The 23,612-nt window shown below is 49.3% G+C and overlaps 10 protein-coding genes and 2 non-coding genes across 12 annotated transcripts; 4 read left to right on the top strand and 8 right to left on the bottom strand.

The window, feature by feature from the left end:
- Positions 1-2,647: 2,647 nt before the first annotated feature.
- On the top strand, positions 2,648-3,133 carry LOC120847732 (histone H2A-like). Its single transcript, XM_040219597.3, has one exon. It carries the CDS (start codon positions 2,648-2,650, stop codon positions 3,020-3,022), a length of 375 nt encoding a protein of 124 aa, XP_040075531.1. The 3' UTR covers positions 3,023-3,133.
- A 717-nt stretch (positions 3,134-3,850) lies between these two features.
- Positions 3,851-4,601, bottom strand: LOC121836254 (histone H3-like). Its single transcript, XM_042291102.1, has one exon. The coding sequence runs from the start codon at positions 4,397-4,399 to the stop codon at positions 3,851-3,853; it is 549 nt and encodes a 182-aa protein (XP_042147036.1). The 5' UTR covers positions 4,400-4,601.
- Positions 4,602-4,680: 79 nt separating this feature from the next.
- On the top strand, positions 4,681-5,616 carry LOC120847710 (histone H1-III-like). The gene has a single exon (XM_040219578.2). The coding sequence runs from the start codon at positions 4,939-4,941 to the stop codon at positions 5,557-5,559; it is 621 nt and encodes a 206-aa protein (XP_040075512.2). The 5' UTR covers positions 4,681-4,938; the 3' UTR covers positions 5,560-5,616.
- Positions 5,617-7,344: 1,728 nt separating this feature from the next.
- LOC121836289 lies at positions 7,345-7,463 on the bottom strand. The gene has a single exon (XR_006077855.1). It is a non-coding gene; the product is annotated as a 5S ribosomal RNA (ribosomal RNA).
- Positions 7,464-7,632: 169 nt separating this feature from the next.
- On the bottom strand, positions 7,633-8,080 carry LOC121836262 (histone H4). The gene has a single exon (XM_042291112.1). The coding sequence runs from the start codon at positions 8,035-8,037 to the stop codon at positions 7,726-7,728; it is 312 nt and encodes a 103-aa protein (XP_042147046.1). The 5' UTR covers positions 8,038-8,080; the 3' UTR covers positions 7,633-7,725.
- A 2,216-nt stretch (positions 8,081-10,296) lies between these two features.
- Positions 10,297-10,812, bottom strand: LOC121836256 (histone H2B). Its single transcript, XM_042291105.1, has one exon. The coding sequence runs from the start codon at positions 10,727-10,729 to the stop codon at positions 10,355-10,357; it is 375 nt and encodes a 124-aa protein (XP_042147039.1). The 5' UTR covers positions 10,730-10,812; the 3' UTR covers positions 10,297-10,354.
- A 366-nt stretch (positions 10,813-11,178) lies between these two features.
- LOC115321496 (histone H2A-like) lies at positions 11,179-11,664 on the top strand. The gene has a single exon (XM_040219395.2). It carries the CDS (start codon positions 11,179-11,181, stop codon positions 11,551-11,553), a length of 375 nt encoding a protein of 124 aa, XP_040075329.2. The 3' UTR covers positions 11,554-11,664.
- A 717-nt stretch (positions 11,665-12,381) lies between these two features.
- Positions 12,382-13,132, bottom strand: LOC120847587 (histone H3). Its single transcript, XM_040219416.2, has one exon. It carries the CDS (start codon positions 12,928-12,930, stop codon positions 12,382-12,384), a length of 549 nt encoding a protein of 182 aa, XP_040075350.2. The 5' UTR covers positions 12,931-13,132.
- Positions 13,133-13,212: 80 nt separating this feature from the next.
- Positions 13,213-14,147, top strand: LOC121836251 (histone H1-III-like). The gene has a single exon (XM_042291098.1). It carries the CDS (start codon positions 13,470-13,472, stop codon positions 14,088-14,090), a length of 621 nt encoding a protein of 206 aa, XP_042147032.1. The 5' UTR covers positions 13,213-13,469; the 3' UTR covers positions 14,091-14,147.
- Positions 14,148-17,419: 3,272 nt separating this feature from the next.
- On the bottom strand, positions 17,420-17,538 carry LOC120848530. The gene has a single exon (XR_005717717.1). It is a non-coding gene; the product is annotated as a 5S ribosomal RNA (ribosomal RNA).
- A 169-nt stretch (positions 17,539-17,707) lies between these two features.
- Positions 17,708-18,155, bottom strand: LOC121836261 (histone H4). The gene has a single exon (XM_042291111.1). It carries the CDS (start codon positions 18,110-18,112, stop codon positions 17,801-17,803), a length of 312 nt encoding a protein of 103 aa, XP_042147045.1. The 5' UTR covers positions 18,113-18,155; the 3' UTR covers positions 17,708-17,800.
- Positions 18,156-20,372: 2,217 nt separating this feature from the next.
- On the bottom strand, positions 20,373-20,888 carry LOC120847604 (histone H2B). The gene has a single exon (XM_040219442.2). The coding sequence runs from the start codon at positions 20,803-20,805 to the stop codon at positions 20,431-20,433; it is 375 nt and encodes a 124-aa protein (XP_040075376.1). The 5' UTR covers positions 20,806-20,888; the 3' UTR covers positions 20,373-20,430.
- Positions 20,889-23,612: the final 2,724 nt, after the last annotated feature.

Raw genomic sequence — 23,612 nt, 5'->3', positions numbered from 1 at the left:
GCTGTAGCCTGCCGATTCTTGAGGAAAAGCGGGATTAGTGTTTGGAGCAGATCCTCCAGGGTGTGGATCATGTCGCGCATTTCCTGCGCGGTGGGGGGCGTGGCCGTCTCGTCCCGCCGAGGGGAATCCCCGGCGCTGTCTCCTGGGGAGGCTGCGGGGAAGGGGGGTGAGGGGGGCACCTGTTCTTGCTGGGGGAGAGGCCTTTCCCTCTCGCCACCGGGTCGGTCGTCCGCGCGGGGAGAGGAGGATCCTCGCAGGTGCCGTGCGTCAGCTGGGCGCCGGTCATTGACCCCTCGCCGCTGCTGTTGGCTGTCTGGACGGTAGGACCTGCGATAGACCTCCTCCCGCCGCTGCGGCTTACCGACTTCGGGGATTTTGGCGCTGGGTTCCGTGTTAGTGGAGGCCTCTCTTGTCTTTACCTGTGGGGGCTGTGGGACGACTGGGGGGATTAGTTCGCGAGTCCGACTCACCGCGTTTGGCCGACTGCGCGCTTCCAGCGTTGGGAAAGTGTCTCCCCAGACTGAGCTCGCTGGGAGCACGCTGGTCTGCCACGCGGGAGTCTGGCTGGCTCCGCTGTGCATCCAGGGGGGCGGGGCGGCGGTCTGCTCCTGCGCGCGCTGCGTGCTGCGCTCGCTTGCCTTTTTCTTGTGGAGTTCGGCGGCGACACGTTTGGCCTCCTTCCAGCTGCAGCCGGTGTCGCGGACCGCCTCGGCCTCGCGCTTGTGTTGTTGGTACACGCTGCATCCCTTGTCGAATGCAGCGTGTCTGCACTTGCAGTTGGGGCAAATGGGGGTGAGTTTTGTCGCGCACTTACCCCGAGGGTGCCTGCCCCTGCATGTAGGGCAGGCAGTGGGCAGCGTGCACGCGGACTGCACGTGGCCGAAGCGTCCGCATCCCCAGCACTGCGTTGGTCGGACGTGTCGTGCCTCCACGACAAACTCGATGTCATAGATCAGGACCGTGGCTGGTAGGGGTCCGCCGAAGAAGAGCTCCGCGTACCGCCCTCCGCTGAACCGTCTGATGTGGTCCACGGGCACCTCGCTTTCGAGGCCTCGGGTCAGCTGTTCTGTTGCGTCATTGGGGCAAAGTCCGCGGATTACGCCGATACTCACCGCTCTGGCCGGCGCGAGGGTGGCATGGAGAGGGAGGCTCGCCAGCTTGTCGGTGCCTAGGAGGCGGTGGGTCATTGCCGCGCTCGTTGTTTCGACCGCCATCACGTTTCGCCTGAGATTGAAACGTGTGGCGGCCGCCTTGCCGCCCGTGACCTGTCGAAGGCCCTGTGCCAAGGAGACTCTGTTCTCGAGGGTTAGCTTACCTGTTCCCGTTGGGCGGAGCAGGACTGTGGACCCCTTTGCGGGGAGTTCGTCTAAGGAGGGAATTGGTTGGTTACCCTTGCCTTTGTTTGTCTTACGTGAGGCCCCGGATGTTGGGGGGCTTGTCACTGTGGGGGGGGTTGTCGCTCGGGGAGGGGTTGCTGCACCGTCCTTTCTTTTTTGTTGCAGTTCCTCGATGAGGGTGTTGCAGTCCTTGCTGCCTGCTTCCAGAAGTGCTGCGAACTGGTTGGAGGTGTTTACAGTCACCTGGAGTTGGTCGTCATCCTCCTCGGAGGTGTTGTCAGGTGTGGAGTCACTGGGGCTCGATGTTGTGTCCCCGCTTGCTTCGGAGGGGCTGTCGCTGTTCTCGCAGTCGTGGAACAGGTCCACGACTTCGTCCGGGAGCCGATCTGCATTTGGGTGTACTAAACCGGCACTTTTTAGTACACCTAGGATGGCGTCCGGTCGGGGGACGCCATCCTTCGGGGGCTCGTCGCGCTCCACGTGGGCGCCGTCCTCGTGGCTCTCGGGTGCCACGCGGAGGCTAGCCTCCGCGCGGGATCCGGTCCCCACGAGGTTTTCCGCGTTGTCCACGTGGCTCGCGCCGGCTGGCGGTAAGGAATGGTTACCGTCTGTGTTTGGTTTGGGCTTCATGGCCCTGCTCCGCAGCAGGTACCCCGAGGGGTCCTCTGTGTCCTTTGAGTGGTCCGTGGTCAGTTGGTCCGGGGGCATGCCTGCGTCGGTGCCCTCCCAAGGGAGGGCGGGGGGGAAACTACAAACTGTTTAAATAAAGGTCCCTCCGCCTCTTTAAGGCAGAAGGATCTTTAACACTAACTAGCTCTACTCTATCTTAATTCTTCTTCACATTACGAAGTTAGGGTTAAAGCTAAGACTAAATTCAAAATGGCGCTTAAATTGGAGCTAACAAATCACACGTCTACTTTATTTGCCAACTCTTCTAAAAGTACCTCCAGTTTTCTTTGCTCTTTTTATAGGTTTTCACAGCATTCTGAAAAATGTGCTCCGATTGGCCAGCATTCTAGAGCGCGGGAAACAGTGCGCTGTGATTGGAGTACGCCCAAAATAAAGCTTCGCGATTGGTTGCTGCGCGAACCAATGAGCAAGCAGTTGAAACTACAATTTTTTGGGAGAGGGTTTTGGGAGAGGAGTGCTATGAAGCAGAGGCAGTGCAAGGCGAAAACGCGCTCCTGCAGCGCCCCCCAAGCGGAGAGGACTGGCACTTGCTTTGATTTTCTGCTTCTCGATGCGCTGACTCCCTCACTCACTCAGTGTTCGTTGGTTTGTTCGGTTGTCCACTTCTCACCTCCACCAAGATGTCTGGGCGCGGAAAAGGAGGCAAGGCAAAGGGCAAGAGCAAGACCCGTTCCAGCCGCGCGGGGCTCCAGTTTCCCGTGGGAAGGATCCACCGACTACTGCGAAAGGGCAACTACGCGGAGCGAGTAGGTGCCGGTGCCCCCGTCTACTTGGCGGCCGTACTCGAGTACCTGGCTGCCGAAGTGCTCGAGCTGGCAGGAAACGCGGCCAGAGACAACAAGAAAACTAGGATCATCCCTCGACACCTGCAGCTGGCCATTCGCAACGACGAAGAGCTCAACAAGCTGCTGTCCGGCGTTACCATCGCGCAAGGAGGTGTCCTGCCCAACATCCAGGCCGTCCTCCTTCCCAAGAAGACCGAGAAGAAGGCGTAAACCATCCCGCGGCATCCGCTACAGAAAAACGGTCCTTTTCAGGACCACTCATGACTTGAGTACAGGATACTCATTTCCGTGCGCTAGTCTTCCGTGTCTCTAAACGCTCGGGTATGTGCATTTCAATTTCCTTTTTGTGCAATGCCGACAGTGTTTCTCTTTCATCACCTACAGGCCTTGAATGCCACTCTTAGGCATTCTCCCATGCATAATATTTACGCTGCGTTTAATGCCAAATTCTTTCACGTGTGCGAATTGCCCGAACAAGACTTGCTGTCGGGCGCAAAGGCCAGCATTGCTTGTTATTTGAACTCGTAAAACCACCGCTGCACTGCCTCGCTTTGAGAGGATTTGAAGCTGTTTCTACGAGAGTCAACAATCGGAGCAGCATTTCCCCGAAACCGGCAGAGGGCAATAAATGTTGTGGACATCCCTCAAAAACAGATAATTACTCCACGGGTTTTTGTTGGTCGAATCTATAATCGTGATATTCGCTGATTGCTAGAAAATGAACCCTGTAATGTCTCGGGAAAGGTTTTTTTCTTCTTTATTTATTTCATTCAACAACACTTTAGAAAACAAGGAACACATGAAGGAATCGTTGGAAGCAACTGCGAACGGAGCACTTGGCACAATGCAAACTAGTTCAAAATGGGAGAATAAATAGAAAGTACTCACAGCTTTTGAACTCCTGCACTTGGAACAAGTCAGCATCGGAGATTGAGACACGGGAGGACGTCGCTTTACACATGTCCGAAAAGCATGTCTGATGTGGCCCTGAAGAGGGCCGTTTTTGTGGCGTTGCCTGCCGCTTCCAAAGAAGCGACATTAAGCGCGTTCACCGCGGATGCGACGAGCCAGCTGGATGTCCTTAGGCATGATGGTTACCCGCTTGGCGTGGATGGCACAGAGGTTGGTGTCTTCGAAGAGACCGACCAAGTAGGCCTCGCTGGCCTCCTGCAGGGCCATTACAGCCGAGCTCTGGAAGCGGAGGTCCGTCTTGAAATCTTGCGCGATCTCCCGCACTAGCCTCTGGAAGGGCAGCTTGCGGATGAGCAGCTCAGTCGACTTCTGGTAACGACGAATCTCACGCAGCGCGACCGTGCCCGGCCTGTAGCGATGCGGCTTCTTGACTCCACCGGTTGCAGGAGCACTCTTCCGGGCGGCCTTCGTAGCCAGCTGCTTGCGCGGTGCTTTTCCTCCCGTGCTCTTGCGGGCGGTCTGCTTCGTACGGGCCATTCCGAAACGTTGGGACAATAAAACGAGAGAGCTAGCAAACAGCAACACACCTCGACTCCTGACGACCAACTGCCTCAGCGCGAGTGGCGAAACTTCCTTCCCGACAAGGCCTCTCGGCCAATCAGAGAGCTTGTTCATTCTGGATGCTGTTTTGGGCAAGTTTCTTGCGAGGGACAGCGCACGTGGCTCGCTAGGACAATATTTCACGATTGAAGTGATCTAAACTTGTGGGGATAATGTGGAACCAACGTTAGAGCACAGAATCGAGCAAAAATTAGACTCCCAACCTTGTTATTTTAGAAACGGCACGGTTATAAACATTCGTTACCTTCTCCAGTGGGCCGCGCTTGCCTCTCGTCCAATCAGCGCGCTTGTTCATTCTTGGATGCTGTTTTGGGCGACTTTCTTGCGAGGGCCTATGCGCTTGGCTCCGTAAAATAATTTTTCTCGATCGAAGTAACTCAGACTTGTGAGGATAATGTGGAACCTATATTAGAGCACAGAATCGAGCAAAAATTAGACTCCAAACTTTGTTATTTTAGAAACGGCATGGTTACAAACATTCGTCACCTTCGAAGGGCTTCTCCCGGAGGTTCGCGCTCGCCTCTCTCGGCCAATGAGCGCTTGTTCTAGACGGTTTTTTTTCAGTCTCTCTCTGCTTACGATTAGAGTGGGTCATGTCCGAAGAAGTGTCCGCTCCTGCTGGGGTCGCGGCCCCCGCTGCCCTTAAGAGCCCCAAAAAGGCTTCCACGAAAGTGTCCAAGGGAAAGGCAAAGGCCGTGCCAACGCATCCCAAGGTGTCCGCAATGGTGACAGCATCCATCAGTGCGCTTAAGGAACGTGGTGGTTCATCTCTACAAGCCATCAAGAAATACATGTCTGCCAACTACAAGGTGGACGTCGAGAAGCTGTCTCCTTTCATCCGCAAGTATCTCAAGTCTGCCGTGGCTGCGGGAGCATTGGTGCAGACCAAGGGCAAGGGAGCTACCGGATCGTTCAAGCTGTCAGCCAAGTCCGACAAGCCCTCACCTGCTGCTAGGAAGCCCAAAAAGGAGGCTGGTGCTGCAAAGAAGCGCCCAGCCTCGGCAACTGCCGGTGCGGCCAGGAAGAAGAAGCCCGGGACTGCCAAGAAGTCGCCCGCAAAGAGGGCCAAGTCGGCCGAGCCCAAGTCGGCCAAGCCGAAAAAGCCAAAGGCAGAGAAGAAGGCTGCAGCACCCAAGAGCCCCAAGAAACCCAAGGCAGCAAAAAAGACCCCTGCCAAGAAGCCGGCTGCAAAGAAGGCTTCCTCCAAGAAATAGGTCTTCTCCTGGATATCCAGAGCGAAAAACAAAACGGCCCTCATCAGGGCCATAATTCGTTTGCATATCGGGGGATATGCACTTGCGTGGCATGCAGCTCCCGTGTCTCTCGCCACCTCTCTGTTCCAGCCTCGGTAAGCTGATTCCTGCTCTTTTTCAATGTGCACGAGGCATACTTGGTGTTATATTATTGTTTGTTCCCCTGTTAGCAGCATTTTATCTTTGTGTGTGGTACTCGTGAAGTCGTGGAGGCCCGCTTCACGCTCGAGCCGCGATTCGATCGCCTAAGATCAGGCGAAAATAAAAAAAAAACTACTCGCTTTAGAACAGTCTTTTTTTCTGTCCTCTTAGCGCACACCTTTTTTTTGCGGCACACGAAATTAAGAATCTGTATCTACGTTTATTATTACCTCTTTTAAACTTAAATCGACCAGCCGCCCTGACCGCTTGAAAACTAGTTTTGCCTTCCAAGTAAGAGGTTAGATCGAAATATGAAGAAAAATAACTCCGTTTAAATTCAAATAATTTTTACACCTATTAGAGAAGTTCATTAGCTTTCGGAAAATATATACTTCGCTATGCGTAAAAATATTTTTCGTTGCGTTAGAGAGTGAAACAGGTCAAGCTGTAGAGTCCGGCGCGCGCTCGAGCCGCGATTCGATCGTCCAAGATCAGGCAAAAATTAAATATAAAAAGAACTACTCGCTTCAGAAGAGTCTCTTTTTCTGTGCTCTTAGCGCACACGTTTTTTGAGCGGCACACAAAATTAAGAATCTGCATCTGCGTTTATTATTACCTTTGTTAAACTTAGATCGACCATCCACCCAGAGCGCCCGAAAACTTGTTTTGCCTTCCAAGTAAGTGGTCAGATCGAAATATGAAGAAGAATAACTCCGTTTAAATTCAAATAATTTTTACACCTATTAGAGAAGTTCATTAGCTTTCGGAAAATATATACTTCGCTATGTGTAAAAATATTTTTCGTTGCGTTAGAGAGTGAAACAGGTCAAGCTGTAGAGTCCGGCGCGCGCTCGAGCCGCGATTCGATCGTCCAAGATCAGGCAAAAATTAAATATAAAAAGAACTACTCGCTTCAGAAGAGTCTCTTTTTCTGTGCTCTTAGCGCACACGTTTTTTGAGCGGCACACAAAATTAAGAATCTGCATCTGCGTTTATTATTACCTTTGTTAAACTTAAATCGACCATCCACCCAGAGCGCCCGAAAACTTGTTTTGCCTTCCAAGTAAGTGGTCAGATCGAAATATGAAGAAGAATAACTCCGTTTAAATTCAAATAATTTTTACACCTATTAGAGAAGTTCATTAGCTTTCGGAAAATATATACTTCGCTATGCGTAAAAATATTTTTCGTTGCGTTAGAGAGTGAAACAGGTCAAGCTGTAGAGTCCGGCGCGCGCTCGAGCCGCGATTCGATCGTCCAAGATCAGGCAAAAATTAAATATAAAAAGAACTACTCGCTTCAGAAGAGTCTCTTTTTCTGTGCTCTTAGCGCACACGTTTTTTTAGCGGCACACAAAATTAAGAATCTGCATCTGCGTTTATTATTACCTTTGTTAAACTTAAATCGACCATCCACCCAGAGCGCCCGAAAACTTGTTTTGCCTTCCAAGTAAGTGGTTAGATCGAAATATGAAGAAGAATAACTCCGTTTAAATTCAAATAATTTTTACACCTATTAGAGAAGTTCATTAGCTTTCAGAAAATATAAGAACTGGTACAAAAGGACACAACCCTCCAAGAGAGCAGAAAAAAAAAAAAAGAAAAATGCCATCAGCACTCCGTGTTCCCAGGTGGTCACCCTCCCAAGTACTGACGGAGCCCGATGCTGCTTAGCTTCGGTGATCGGACGAGAACCGGCGTATTCAGCATGGTATGGCCGATGGCAGGTACTAGGGCAACGAATGTTCGACTGCTGCCTGAGAAGATTGGTACACTCGGCTGTGGCGCACAAAATGGTAGAGACCCGCGGCAAAACAACACTCATGACAAAAGAGGAATCACTCACCCAAAGCAGTGCTTGTTTTCAGGATTACAGAGAGACACGGGAGGGAGGCGTTGGAATGAAAACCCGTTTCCAAGATAGACCGGTACTGGTTTGGCCCTGAAAAGGGCCGTTTTCGATGTGTGTCCGACGGCGAGACGGCTGTTAACCACCGAAACCATAGAGGGTACGGCCTTGCCTCTTGAGCGCGTACACCACATCCATGGCCGTCACGGTCTTCCTCTTGGCGTGCTCGGTGTAGGTGACGGCATCGCGAATGACGTTCTCCAGGAAGACCTTGAGGACGCCGCGGGTCTCTTCATAGATGAGGCCGGAAATGCGCTTGACACCACCGCGGCGGGCTAGGCGACGGATTGCAGGCTTGGTGATCCCCTGGATGTTATCGCGAAGAACCTTGCGATGGCGCTTGGCACCACCCTTGCCCAGGCCCTTGCCGCCCTTGCCTCTTCCAGACATGTTTGCTGCAAAAACAGGGACGGAAAACACGACCGCACCGTTCGCCTACTTCAACAAAGACTGGCGGCAATGCTCTACGGGTCCGACCAAGTGAACCCACGACGGCCTCCTCCTCTCCCGCCGACGAATGGGAGCAGTCCTGCAGCTTCGTATTGTGGCCGACAGGTGGCTGCGCACTGGAAGCAAGCGTGTGTTGATGAAATGCATGGCTTTAGCAAAGGCATTCATACACCTCGCCCATTTTGAGTCTTCATAGTTGTATGTGCAAAACATTGTTTTTTCTAGGTTCCAGGAGATATATATTTTAGCGGGATTAAGATTCGCTTTCGCTAAGTCAATGGGAGAAACATGTCAACTCAGGAGTGCCGAGCTTCGCACCGATGCAGCTAGTCAAGGGCCCGTTTTCACATGCGAATAAAAAAGAGTTTTATAAACGTTCGAGCAATCTATTCATCGGAACTTGTACAAGACACACTCTTCTCACGGCACACAAAAATTAAAGTTTCTTATCACTGGCGTTTTTAAGCGCGCAGTGCAATTCACCGCCATGGTGAGCCGGGTCGACAGCAAGTTGGGTCACCCAAGAACACAGTTTGATCAAAATATTGACTTATATAAAAGGGTCCGGTTTTAAGTGCTTATTACACGGGACGAAAAGTCTTTTTGGCTGGCAGAAAATTTGATACTGAAAAACGTTTTACCAAGCCTTCGGTCTGTTAAGAAGCCAAACCTGCCACCCGAAAGCGGCCAGTTCGTGCCGCTGCCGCGAATCGCGCAAATGAAGTAAAGTAATAAAACAATTTCGTCTAAATTCAAATGCTTTTTACACCTACCGAAGAATTTCATTAGCTTTCAGAAAATAGACACTTCGGTAAGCGTAAAGATATTTTTCGTTGCGTTAGAGAGCGAAACAGGCGAAGCCGTAGGGCCGGCTTCGCGCTCGGGCCGGAATTCGATTGTCCAAGATCAGGCAAAAATTAAAAATAAAAAAAAAACTACTCGCTTTAGAAGAGTCTCTTTTTCTGTGCTCTTAGCGCACACCTTTTTTTAGCGGCACACGAAATTAAGAATCTGTAGCTACGTTTTTTATTACCTTTTTTAAGCTTAAATCGACCAGCCGCCCTTAGCGCCCGAAAACTAGTTTCGGCTTCCAAGTAAGCGGTTAGATCGAAATATGAAGAAGAATAACTCCGTTTCAATTCAAATGCTTTTTACACCTATTGAAGAAGTTTATTAGCTTTCAAAAAATATATACTTCGATATGCGTAAAAATATTTTTCGTTGCGTTAGAGAGTGAAACAGGTGAAGCTGTAGAGTCCGGCGCGCGCTCGAGCCGCGATTCGATCGTCTAAGATCAGGCAAAAATTAGAAATAAAAAGAACTACTCGCTTTAGAAAAGTCTCTTTTTCTGTGCTTTTAGCGCACACTTTTCTCTAGCGGCACACAAAATTAACAGTCTTTATCTACCTTGTTTTAAACTTAAATCGACCAGCCACCCAGAGCGCCCGAAAACTAGATTTGGCTTCCAAGTAAGTGGTTAGATCAATATATGAACAAAAATAACTCTGTTTAAAATCAAACGCTTTCTATACCTATTGGAGAAGTTCATTAGCTTTCGGAAAATATATATTTCGATATGCGTAAAGATATTTTTCGTTGCGTTAGAGAGGGAAACATGTGAAGCTGTAGAGTCCGGCGCGCGCTCGTGCCGCGATTCGATCGTCTAAGATCAGGCAAAAATAAAAATAAAAGTACTCGCCTTAAAAGAGTTTCTCTTTTTTGTGCTGTTAGTACACACTTTTCTTTCGCGGCACACGAGATTAAAAGCCTGTATCTACGTTTATCATTGCATTTTTTAAACTTAAAATAAGAACACTCGAATTTAAAAGCAAGTTATTTGATACAACCGTGGCTCTAAAAAGAAAAACGCTGCAACTCGAAAACAAAACACTTTGGAGTATGGGCTCCCAACGGCTAAAAACCACGCGAATATATCCTTTACATACGCGAGCGATGTGCAATATTTAGGAAGGTCACTCGTGCCCTCAAAAGCAATGAAATACAATGTTTTTTTTTTCACCGAAACAAAATAAACGACATCCGACTGTGGCTACAAGAAGCCAAGTTCGACTGCACAACAAGAAAAAAGACATACTCTTTGCAAACATGCGCGATGCAGAAGCACTGGGTACTCACATATTTCTTGAAAAGAGAGACACGGGAGTTGGAAGTCATCGAGAGACGGCCGTTTTGCAGGGATGAGTATGGCCCTCAAAAGGGCCGTTTGTACATACAGCAGGGAGATAGCTCCTGGGTGTTACTTGGAACTGGTGTACTTGGTGACAGCCTTGGTGCCCTCGGACACCGCATGCTTTGCCAGTTCACCCGGCAGCAGGAGCCTCACAGCTGTCTGGATCTCCCGACTCGTGATGGTCGAGCGCTTGTTGTAGTGAGCCAGCCGAGACGACTCTGCTGCGATGCGCTCGAAGATGTCGTTCACGAAGCTGTTCATGATCGACATGGCCTTGCTGGACACTCCGGTGTCGGGATGGACCTGTTTGAGCACCTTGTAGATGTAGATGCTGAAGCTCTCCTTCCTCTTGCGCCTCTTCTTCTTCTTGTCGGTGGCACGCACATTTTTCTGTGCCTTGCCCGCCTTCTTCACTGCTTTTCCGCTCGGTTGGGGGGGCATCCTCGCGCGACTTGTCTTCGGGAGAAGATCGACGTTGTTACTCGCAAAAAGATGGCGAAACAACAACTGGGGCAACCTGAAATTTTCAGTTTTCTTTGCTCTTTTTATAGGTTTTCACAGCATTCTGAAAAATGTGCTCCGATTGGCCAGCATTCTAGAGCGCGGGAAACAGTGCGCTGTGATTGGAGTACGCCCAAAATAAAGCTTCGCGATTGGTTGCTGCGCGAACCAATGAGCAAGCAGTTGAAACTACAATTTTTTGGGAGAGGGTTTTGGGAGAGGAGTGCTATGAAGCAGAGGCAGTGCAAGGCGAAAACGCGCTCCTGCAGCGCCCCCCAAGCGGAGAGGACTGGCACTTGCTTTGATTTTCTGCTTCTCGATGCGCTGACTCCCTCACTCACTCAGTGTTCGTTGGTTTGTTCGGTTGTCCACTTCTCACCTCCACCAAGATGTCTGGGCGCGGAAAAGGAGGCAAGGCAAAGGGCAAGAGCAAGACCCGTTCCAGCCGCGCGGGGCTCCAGTTTCCCGTGGGAAGGATCCACCGACTACTGCGAAAGGGCAACTACGCGGAGCGAGTAGGTGCCGGTGCCCCCGTCTACTTGGCGGCCGTACTCGAGTACCTGGCTGCCGAAGTGCTCGAGCTGGCAGGAAACGCGGCCAGAGACAACAAGAAAACTAGGATCATCCCTCGACACCTGCAGCTGGCCATTCGCAACGACGAAGAGCTCAACAAGCTGCTGTCCGGCGTTACCATCGCGCAAGGAGGTGTCCTGCCCAACATCCAGGCCGTCCTCCTTCCCAAGAAGACCGAGAAGAAGGCGTAAACCATCCCGCGGCATCCGCTACAGAAAAACGGTCCTTTTCAGGACCACTCATGACTTGAGTACAGGATACTCATTTCCGTGCGCTAGTCTTCCGTGTCTCTAAACGCTCGGGTATGTGCATTTCAATTTCCTTTTTGTGCAATGCCGACAGTGTTTCTCTTTCATCACCTACAGGCCTTGAATGCCACTCTTAGGCATTCTCCCATGCATAATATTTACGCTGCGTTTAATGCCAAATTCTTTCACGTGTGCGAATTGCCCGAACAAGACTTGCTGTCGGGCGCAAAGGCCAGCATTGCTTGTTATTTGAACTCGTAAAACCACCGCTGCACTGCCTCGCTTTGAGAGGATTTGAAGCTGTTTCTACGAGAGTCAACAATCGGAGCAGCATTTCCCCGAAACCGGCAGAGGGCAATAAATGTTGTGGACATCCCTCAAAAACAGATAATTACTCCACGGGTTTTTGTTGGTCGAATCTATAATCGTGATATTCGCTGATTGCTAGAAAATGAACCCTGTAATGTCTCGGGAAAGGTTTTTTTCTTCTTTATTTATTTCATTCAACAACACTTTAGAAAACAAGGAACACATGAAGGAATCGTTGGAAGCAACTGCGAACGGAGCACTTGGCACAATGCAAACTAGTTCAAAATGGGAGAATAAATAGAAAGTACTCACAGCTTTTGAACTCCTGCACTTGGAACAAGTCAGCATCGGAGATTGAGACACGGGAGGACGTCGCTTTACACATGTCCGAAAAGCATGTCTGATGTGGCCCTGAAGAGGGCCGTTTTTGTGGCGTTGCCTGCCGCTTCCAAAGAAGCGACATTAAGCGCGTTCACCGCGGATGCGACGAGCCAGCTGGATGTCCTTAGGCATGATGGTTACCCGCTTGGCGTGGATGGCACAGAGGTTGGTGTCTTCGAAGAGACCGACCAAGTAGGCCTCGCTGGCCTCCTGCAGGGCCATTACAGCCGAGCTCTGGAAGCGGAGGTCCGTCTTGAAATCTTGCGCGATCTCCCGCACTAGCCTCTGGAAGGGCAGCTTGCGGATGAGCAGCTCAGTCGACTTCTGGTAACGACGAATCTCACGCAGCGCGACCGTGCCCGGCCTGTAGCGATGCGGCTTCTTGACTCCACCGGTTGCAGGAGCACTCTTCCGGGCGGCCTTCGTAGCCAGCTGCTTGCGCGGTGCTTTTCCTCCCGTGCTCTTGCGGGCGGTCTGCTTCGTACGGGCCATTCCGAAACGTTGGGACAATAAAACGAGAGAGCTAGCAAACAGCAACACACCTCGACTCCTGACGACCAACTGCCTCAGCGCGAGTGGCGAAACTTCCTTCCCGACAAGGCCTCTCGGCCAATCAGAGAGCTTGTTCATTCTGGATGCTGTTTTGGGCAAGTTTCTTGCGAGGGACAGCGCACGTGGCTCGCTAGGACAATATTTCACGATTGAAGTGATCTAAACTTGTGGGGATAATGTGGAACCAACGTTAGAGCACAGAATCGAGCAAAAATTAGACTCCCAACCTTGTTATTTTAGAAACGGCACGGTTATAAACATTCGTTACCTTCTCCAGTGGGCCGCGCTTGCCTCTCGTCCAATCAGCGCGCTTGTTCATTCTTGGATGCTGTTTTGGGCGACTTTCTTGCGAGGGCCTATGCGCTTGGCTCCGTAAAATAATTTTTCTCGATCGAAGTAACTCAGACTTGTGAGGATAATGTGGAACCTATATTAGAGCACAGAATCGAGCAAAAATTAGACTCCAAACTTTGTTATTTTAGAAACGGCATGGTTACAAACATTCGTCACCTTCGAAGGGCTTCTCCCGGAGGTTCGCGCTCGCCTCTCTCGGCCAATGAGCGCTTGTTCTAGACGGTTTTTTTTCAGTCTCTCTCTGCTTACGATTAGAGTGGGTCATGTCCGAAGAAGTGTCCGCTCCTGCTGGGGTCGCGGCCCCCGCTGCCCTTAAGAGCCCCAAAAAGGCTTCCACGAAAGTGTCCAAGGGAAAGGCAAAGGCCGTGCCAACGCATCCCAAGGTGTCCGCAATGGTGACAGCATCCATCAGTGCGCTTAAGGAACGTGGTGGTTCATCTCTACAAGCCATCAAGAAATACATGTCTGCCAACTACAAGGTGGACGTCGAGAAGCTGTCTCCTTTCATCCGCAAGTATCTCAAGTCTGCCGTGGCTGCGGGAGCATTGGTGCAGACCAAGGGCAAGGGAGCTACCGGATCGTTCAAGCTGTCAGCCAAGTCCGACAAGCCCTCACCTGCTGCTAGGAAGCCCAAAAAGGAGGCTGGTGCTGCAAAGAAGCGCCCAGCCTCGGCAACTGCCGGTGCGGCCAGGAAGAAGAAGCCCGGGACTGCCAAGAAGTCGCCCGCAAAGAGGGCCAAGTCGGCCAAGCCCAAGTCGGCCAAGCCGAAAAAGCCAAAGGCAGAGAAGAAGGCTGCAGCACCCAAGAGCCCCAAGAAACCCAAGGCAGCAAAAAAGACCCCTGCCAAGAAGCCGGCTGCAAAGAAGGCTTCCTCCAAGAAATAGGTCTTCTCCTGGATATCCAGAGCGAAAAACAAAACGGCCCTCATCAGGGCCATAATTCGTTTGCATATCGGGGGATATGCACTTGCGTGGCATGCAGCTCCCGTGTCTCTCGCCACCTCTCTGTTCCAGCCTCGGTAAGCTGATTCCTGCTCTTTTTCAATGTGCACGAGGCATACTTGGTGTTATATTATTGTTTGTTCCCCTGTTAGCAGCATTTTATCTTTGTGTGTGGTACTCGTGAAGTCGTGGAGGCCCGCTTCACGCTCGAGCCGCGATTCGATCGCCTAAGATCAGGCGAAAATAAAAAAAAAACTACTCGCTTTAGAACAGTCTTTTTTTCTGTCCTCTTAGCGCACACCTTTTTTTTGCGGCACACGAAATTAAGAATCTGTATCTACGTTTATTATTACCTCTTTTAAACTTAAATCGACCAGCCGCCCTGACCGCTTGAAAACTAGTTTTGCCTTCCAAGTAAGAGGTTAGATCGAAATATGAAGAAAAATAACTCCGTTTAAATTCAAATAATTTTTACACCTATTAGAGAAGTTCATTAGCTTTCGGAAAATATATACTTCGCTATGCGTAAAAATATTTTTCGTTGCGTTAGAGAGTGAAACAGGTCAAGCTGTAGAGTCCGGCGCGCGCTCGAGCCGCGATTCGATCGTCCAAGATCAGGCAAAAATTAAATATAAAAAGAACTACTCGCTTCAGAAGAGTCTCTTTTTCTGTGCTCTTAGCGCACACGTTTTTTGAGCGGCACACAAAATTAAGAATCTGCATCTGCGTTTATTATTACCTTTGTTAAACTTAAATCGACCATCCACCCAGAGCGCCCGAAAACTTGTTTTGCCTTCCAAGTAAGTGGTCAGATCGAAATATGAAGAAGAATAACTCCGTTTAAATTCAAATAATTTTTACACCTATTAGAGAAGTTCATTAGCTTTCGGAAAATATATACTTCGCTATGCGTAAAAATATTTTTCGTTGCGTTAGAGAGTGAAACAGGTCAAGCTGTAGAGTCCGGCGCGCGCTCGAGCCGCGATTCGATCGTCCAAGATCAGGCAAAAATTAAATATAAAAAGAACTACTCGCTTCAGAAGAGTCTCTTTTTCTGTGCTCTTAGCGCACACGTTTTTTGAGCGGCACACAAAATTAAGAATCTGCATCTGCGTTTATTATTACCTTTGTTAAACTTAAATCGACCATCCACCCAGAGCGCCCGAAAACTTGTTTTGCCTTCCAAGTAAGTGGTCAGATCGAAATATGAAGAAGAATAACTCCGTTTAAATTCAAATAATTTTTACACCTATTAGAGAAGTTCATTAGCTTTCGGAAAATATATACTTCGCTATGCGTAAAAATATTTTTCGTTGCGTTAGAGAGTGAAACAGGTCAAGCTGTAGAGTCCGGCGCGCGCTCGAGCCGCGATTCGATCGTCCAAGATCAGGCAAAAATTAAATATAAAAAGAACTACTCGCTTCAGAAGAGTCTCTTTTTCTGTGCTCTTAGCGCACACGTTTTTTGAGCGGCACACAAAATTAAGAATCTGCATCTGCGTTTATTATTACCTTTGTTAAACTTAAATCAACCATCCACCCAGAGCGCCCGAAAACTTGTTTTGCCTTCCAAGTAAGTGGTCAGATCGAAATATGAAGAAGAATAACTCCGTTTAAATTCAAATAATTTTTACACCTATTAGAGAAGTTCATTAGCTTTCGGAAAATATATACTTCGCTATGCGTAAAAATATTTTTCGTTGCGTTAGAGAGTGAAACAGGTCAAGCTGTAGAGTCCGGCGCGCGCTCGAGCCGCGATTCGATCGTCCAAGATCAGGCAAAAATTAAATATAAAAAGAACTACTCGCTTCAGAAGAGTCTCTTTTTCTGTGCTCTTAGCGCACACGTTTTTTGAGCGGCACACAAAATTAAGAATCTGCATCTGCGTTTATTATTACCTTTGTTAAACTTAAATCGACCATCCACCCAGAGCGCCCGAAAACTTGTTTTGCCTTCCAAGTAACTGGTTAGATCGAAATATGAAGAAGAATAACTCCGTTTAAATTCAAATAATTTTTACACCTATTAGAGAAGTTCATTAGCTTTCGGAAAATATATACTTCGCTATGCGTAAAAATATTTTTCGTTGCGTTAGAGAGTGAAACAGGTCAAGCTGTAGAGTCCGGCGCGCGCTCGAGCCGCGATTCGATCGTCCAAGATCAGGCAAAAATTAAATATAAAAAGAACTACTCGCTTCAGAAGAGTCTCTTTTTCTGTGCTCTTAGCGCACACGTTTTTTGAGCGGCACACAAAATTAAGAATCTGCATCTGCGTTTATTATTACCTTTGTTAAACTTAAATCGACCATCCACCCAGAGCGCCCGAAAACTTGTTTTGCCTTCCAAGTAAGTGGTCAGATCGAAATATGAAGAAGAATAACTCCGTTTAAATTCAAATAATTTTTACACCTATTAGAGAAGTTCATTAGCTTTCGGAAAATATATACTTCGCTATGCGTAAAAATATTTTTCGTTGCGTTAGAGAGTGAAACAGGTGAAGCTGTAGAGTCCGGCGCGCGCTCGAGCCGCGATTCGATCGTCCAAGATCAGGCAAAAATTAAATATAAAAAGAACTACTCGCTTCAGAAGAGTCTCTTTTTCTGTGCTCTTAGCGCACACGTTTTTTGAGCGGCACACAAAATTAAGAATCTGCATCTGCGTTTATTATTACCTTTGTTAAACTTAAATCGACCATCCACCCAGAGCGCCCGAAAACTTGTTTTGCCTTCCAAGTAAGTGGTCAGATCGAAATATGAAGAAGAATAACTCCGTTTAAATTCAAATAATTTTTACACCTATTAGAGAAGTTCATTAGCTTTCGGAAAATATATACTTCGCTATGCGTAAAAATATTTTTCGTTGCGTTAGAGAGTGAAACAGGTCAAGCTGTAGAGTCCGGCGCGCGCTCGAGCCGCGATTCGATCGTCCAAGATCAGGCAAAAATTAAATATAAAAAGAACTACTCGCTTCAGAAGAGTCTCTTTTTCTGTGCTCTTAGCGCACACGTTTTTTTAGCGGCACACAAAATTAAGAATCTGCATCTGCGTTTATTATTACCTTTGTTAAACTTAAATCGACCATCCACCCAGAGCGCCCGAAAACTTGTTTTGCCTTCCAAGTAAGTGGTTAGATCGAAATATGAAGAAGAATAACTCCGTTTAAATTCAAATAATTTTTACACCTATTAGAGAAGTTCATTAGCTTTCAGAAAATATAAGAACTGGTACAAAAGGACACAACCCTCCAAGAGAGCAGAAAAAAAAAAAAAGAAAAATGCCATCAGCACTCCGTGTTCCCAGGTGGTCACCCTCCCAAGTACTGACGGAGCCCGATGCTGCTTAGCTTCGGTGATCGGACGAGAACCGGCGTATTCAGCATGGTATGGCCGATGGCAGGTACTAGGGCAACGAATGTTCGACTGCTGCCTGAGAAGATTGGTACACTCGGCTGTGGCGCACAAAATGGTAGAGACCCGCGGCAAAACAACACTCATGACAAAAGAGGAATCACTCACCCAAAGCAGTGCTTGTTTTCAGGATTACAGAGAGACACGGGAGGGAGGCGTTGGAATGAAAACCCGTTTCCAAGATAGACCGGTACTGGTTTGGCCCTGAAAAGGGCCGTTTTCGATGTGTGTCCGACGGCGAGACGGCTGTTAACCACCGAAACCATAGAGGGTACGGCCTTGCCTCTTGAGCGCGTACACCACATCCATGGCCGTCACGGTCTTCCTCTTGGCGTGCTCGGTGTAGGTGACGGCATCGCGAATGACGTTCTCCAGGAAGACCTTGAGGACGCCGCGGGTCTCTTCATAGATGAGGCCGGAAATGCGCTTGACACCACCGCGGCGGGCTAGGCGACGGATTGCAGGCTTGGTGATCCCCTGGATGTTATCGCGAAGAACCTTGCGATGGCGCTTGGCACCACCCTTGCCCAGGCCCTTGCCGCCCTTGCCTCTTCCAGACATGTTTGCTGCAAAAACAGGGACGGAAAACACGACCGCACCGTTCGCCTACTTCAACAAAGACTGGCGGCAATGCTCTACGGGTCCGACCAAGTGAACCCACGACGGCCTCCTCCTCTCCCGCCGACGAATGGGAGCAGTCCTGCAGCTTCGTATTGTGGCCGACAGGTGGCTGCGCACTGGAAGCAAGCGTGTGTTGATGAAATGCATGGCTTTAGCAAAGGCATTCATACACCTCGCCCATTTTGAGTCTTCATAGTTGTATGTGCAAAACATTGTTTTTTCTAGGTTCCAGGAGATATATATTTTAGCGGGATTAAGATTCGCTTTCGCTAAGTCAATGGGAGAAACATGTCAACTCAGGAGTGCCGAGCTTCGCACCGATGCAGCTAGTCAAGGGCCCGTTTTCACATGCGAATAAAAAAGAGTTTTATAAACGTTCGAGCAATCTATTCATCGGAACTTGTACAAGACACACTCTTCTCACGGCACACAAAAATTAAAGTTTCTTATCACTGGCGTTTTTAAGCGCGCAGTGCAATTCACCGCCATGGTGAGCCGGGTCGACAGCAAGTTGGGTCACCCAAGAACACAGTTTGATCAAAATATTGACTTATATAAAAGGGTCCGGTTTTAAGTGCTTATTACACGGGACGAAAAGTCTTTTTGGCTGGCAGAAAATTTGATACTGAAAAACGTTTTACCAAGCCTTCGGTCTGTTAAGAAGCCAAACCTGCCACCCGAAAGCGGCCAGTTCGTGCCGCTGCCGCGAATCGCGCAAATGAAGTAAAGTAATAAAACAATTTCGTCTAAATTCAAATGCTTTTTACACCTACCGAAGAATTTCATTAGCTTTCAGAAAATAGACACTTCGGTAAGCGTAAAGATATTTTTCGTTGCGTTAGAGAGCGAAACAGGCGAAGCCGTAGGGCCGGCTTCGCGCTCGGGCCGGAATTCGATCGTCCAAGATCAGGCAAAAATTAAAAATAAAAAAAAAACTACTCGCTTTAGAAGAGTCTCTTTTTCTGTGCTCTTAGCGCACACCTTTTTTTAGCGGCACACGAAATTAAGAATCTGTAGCTACGTTTTTTATTACCTTTTTTAAGCTTAAATCGACCAGCCGCCCTTAGCGCCCGAAAACTAGTTTCGGCTTCCAAGTAAGCAGTTAGATCGAAATATGAAGAAGAATAACTCCGTTTCAATTCAAATGCTTTTTACACCTATTGAAGAAGTTTATTAGCTTTCAAAAAATATATACTTCGATATGCGTAAAAATATTTTTCGTTGCGTTAGAGAGTGAAACAGGTGAAGCTGTAGAGTCCGGCGCGCGCTCGAGCCGCGATTCGATCGTCTAAGATCAGGCAAAAATTAGAAATAAAAAGAACTACTCGCTTTAGAAAAGTCTCTTTTTCTGTGCTTTTAGCGCACACTTTTCTCTAGCGGCACACAAAATTAACAGTCTTTATCTACCTTGTTTTAAACTTAAATCGACCAGCCACCCAGAGCGCCCGAAAACTAGATTTGGCTTCCAAGTAAGTGGTTAGATCAATATATGAACAAAAATAACTCTGTTTAAAATCAAACGCTTTCTATACCTATTGGAGAAGTTCATTAGCTTTCGGAAAATATATATTTCGATATGCGTAAAGATATTTTTCGTTGCGTTAGAGAGGGAAACATGTGAAGCTGTAGAGTCCGGCGCGCGCTCGTGCCGCGATTCGATCGTCTAAGATCAGGCAAAAATAAAAATAAAAGTACTCGCCTTAAAAGAGTTTCTCTTTTTTGTGCTGTTAGTACACACTTTTCTTTCGCGGCACACGAGATTAAAAGCCTGTATCTACGTTTATCATTGCATTTTTTAAACTTAAAATAAGAACACTCGAATTTAAAAGCAAGTTATTTGATACAACCGTGGCTCTAAAAAGAAAAACGCTGCAACTCGAAAACAAAACACTTTGGAGTATGGGCTCCCAACGGCTAAAAACCACGCGAATATATCCTTTACATACGCGAGCGATGTGCAATATTTAGGAAGGTCACTCGTGCCCTCAAAAGCAATGAAATACAATGTTTTTTTTTTTCACCGAAACAAAATAAACGACATCCGACTGTGGCTACAAGAAGCCAAGTTCGACTGCACAACAAGAAAAAAGACATACTCTTTGCAAACATGCGCGATGCAGAAGCACTGGGTACTCACATATTTCTTGAAAAGAGAGACACGGGAGTTGGAAGTCATCGAGAGACGGCCGTTTTGCAGGGATGAGTATGGCCCTCAAAAGGGCCGTTTGTACATACAGCAGGGAGATAGCTCCTGGGTGTTACTTGGAACTGGTGTACTTGGTGACAGCCTTGGTGCCCTCGGACACCGCATGCTTTGCCAGTTCACCCGGCAGCAGGAGCCTCACAGCTGTCTGGATCTCCCGACTCGTGATGGTCGAGCGCTTGTTGTAGTGAGCCAGCCGAGACGACTCTGCTGCGATGCGCTCGAAGATGTCGTTCACGAAGCTGTTCATGATCGACATGGCCTTGCTGGACACTCCGGTGTCGGGATGGACCTGTTTGAGCACCTTGTAGATGTAGATGCTGAAGCTCTCCTTCCTCTTGCGCCTCTTCTTCTTCTTGTCGGTGGCACGCACATTTTTCTGTGCCTTGCCCGCCTTCTTCACTGCTTTTCCGCTCGGTTGGGGGGGCATCCTCGCGCGACTTGTCTTCGGGAGAAGATCGACGTTGTTACTCGCAAAAAGATGGCGAAACAACAACTGGGGCAACCTGAAATTTTCAGAGAGAGAGAGAGAGAGAGAAGTCTTGCAAAAGAGGAAAAACCATCGTTGGAGTTACAGCCATGGGCCGAACGGTCATCGTTGGATTGGGGGAAGGGAAGGGGATAAAAGCTGATAGAAGAAAAAATTGTGAAAAAAAGAGAGGGGGAGGTTGTTTCGCCAAAGCCGACAAGCGGGGCGCGAGGAGCCACAGAAAGTGGCTGGCAGAAAAGGGGGCGGAGCCGAGGAAGGAAGGAGATCCTTTAAATGTCCGAGTGTCTTGTCCAGAAGCCTGTAGCACATCTTCACAGAGTCCAGGGTGAACGAATCGGGTTCGGCACGCGGTGTCCGAATTTCCAAGCACTGTCACCAGTCACACCAACACCAAGTTTCCCAGTATTCCGAGCCAAAGTGCAATGGGTCGGCGAGCATCTCTCTGCTGCATGTATACACAACACGGCGTTGCGAAAGGATTGGGGGGAACATTAATAGATTCCGTTCCCTCAACAGGGGCGGTCGAGCCTATTGTATGCATAAGGGACATTCCGCAGAGTGCTACGGAATGACATTCTTTGCCTGTGTTTGGCTGAGTGACCCACGCGATTTAACGCGTGGTTCACCAAACGCAAAGGTAGAAATTACTTGTATGGCATTTTCTGAAAATGCCTGACCCTTGGCATGCCTAGGGTTTACTAGCTTCCGAATCTATCATTCGAAAACTTTTCACGGCTGGGCGAGGTTAGTTCCTGCCCATTAAAAGGAAAAAAAAAAAGAATTCCGAATTTGTTATTCGAAACCCGGACTCAGTAAGGTTATTCCTTGCCCGCGAGAGAAGAATCAACATAAATAAGAAAAATGGCACGGCGCCAGAGCGGGACAGCGCGCGGGGAGACTGTTTTGCCAAAGCAAAAGGGCCCCGCGCGAGGGGCAGACCTGGCGAGAATAAAGAATAGAAAAGCAAAACGCCGGAGGGAAGCTATCAGTTAGGATTTGCACAAAGAGCAGTCCCTGCTGCCAGGCAGGAAAGAAGAGTTCAAAAAATAAAAGCTAAAAGCAGACAAAGAACGCGAGAGAGAGGCTGTCAATCAAGTCGTGCGCGAAGGACGCACCCGACAAGAAGCGAAGCCAGAGAAAGAAAAGTTAACCAATACAGTCTAAAAGTGTTAAGTGGGTCTGGGGGCCCACGCAAGGGGTGGCCCAGCGCGCGCGTTCCAAGAGGAGCTATCAGTTAGAACTTGTACAAAGAGTCCTCCCCGCTGAAGGCAGGAAAGAAAAATAAATCTAAAAGCCACAAAGCAGACGGAAAACGCGAGAGAGAGGCTGTCAAACAAGTCCGGCGCCAAGGACGTACCGGTCGAGAAGCAAAGCCAAAGAAGAAAAGAAAACCAATACAGTCTAAGAGTGTTAAGTGGGTCAGGGGGCCCACGCGAGGGGTGGCCCAGCGCGCGCGTTCCAAGAGGAGCTATCAGTTAGCACTTGTACAAAGAGTCCTCCCCGCTGAAGGCAGGAAAGAAAAATAAAACTAAAAGCCAAGAAGCAGACGGAAAACGCGAGAGAGAGGCTGTCAAAACAAGTCCGGCGCCAAGAACGTACCCGGCAAGAAGCGAAGCCAAAGAAAGGAAGATAAACAATACAGTCCAAAAGAGTTAAGTGGTTCAGGGGGCCCTCGCAAAGGGTGGGCCTGCGCGCGCGTTCTAAGTGGAAGGCAGTTAAGTAAACAGAAAGAAAAGAGAAGCTGAGTCTAAAGAGGAGGCTACAAGAAAGGAGAGAGAAAAAATAACAGCCGGGGGTGCAGCGCGAGGGAGAACCAAGGCGAATAAAGTAAAGAGAAGAAAAACGCGAGAGAGGAGCTGTCAATCAGCTCGGCAGCAAGGAGGAGAGATTACGGGAGAGGAGGACGCGACGCCCTGCAGGCCCTGCCTGGATAGCGATCGCGTCCCCCTCCACCACGCGACCGGCGGAGAAACCGAGTTTCCCCGAAGGAGGGAAAGGAGGAGCGTTTTCGGCGGGCGGGCAGCAGCGCCAGGCCAGGCCTTCCTAGTGGGGTGAGCTTTCCCCGAAGCTCTGCGGCTGTCGTCTGCTACAGATCCTTTGTCTCTTGCGCGACCGTTGCAGCCTAGATCTCGCCGGCCAGCCCCGTCTCGACGAGGAATCCTGCGAGCGCTGTTAGGGCACTTTGCGCCGCCTTACCTTGCGGTCTGATTAGAGTTTCAAAGCTGTTCGTGCTACATCCAAGAGTGATGTAGCGACGAAACAATCGCTCACGTTCCTCGCCGAAGTCCGGGCACTCGCGGAGGAGATGATCGGCGTCCGCGACGGCAGCCGCGCATCTCGGGCAGCCTCGGTCGCCGTCGGCTCGCCACCTCGCTCTGTAGTCGGGGGTGAAGGCGCTGCTCGTGCGCAGCCTGTGGATCACCGCCGCTTCGCCTCGCCGCATGTTCCTCGGGGGCCTCGGGGGCAGGGGCCCGTGCTCGAGCTCGGGGTGGCGGGCTGCCACCACTCTTCTGACCAACAGGCGTGCATCGGAGAAGGCCGGGACCTCGGAGATCGGGTATGCAGGATCCTCCTGCGCTTCGGCGGCAAGGCGATCTGCTCTTTCATTACCTGCTATTCCACAGTGTGCAGGAACCCATTGGAAGGCCAGCGTCCATCCCCGGCGCTGCAGCTCGATGGCTTTTTGGGCCACCACCTTGGCCAGTGCTGGGGCCCTGTCCAGGTTCTTCAGGAGTCCGAGAGCAGCC

The sequence above is a fragment of the Ixodes scapularis genome, unplaced genomic scaffold (assembly GCF_016920785.2).
Source record: "Ixodes scapularis isolate PalLabHiFi unplaced genomic scaffold, ASM1692078v2 PGA_scaffold22__2_contigs__length_789307, whole genome shotgun sequence".
In the NCBI taxonomy this organism is placed as follows: Eukaryota; Metazoa; Arthropoda; class Arachnida; order Ixodida; family Ixodidae; genus Ixodes; species Ixodes scapularis.
Note: the sequence above shows the minus strand (reverse complement) of the source record. Positions and strands in the feature narration are given on the sequence as shown.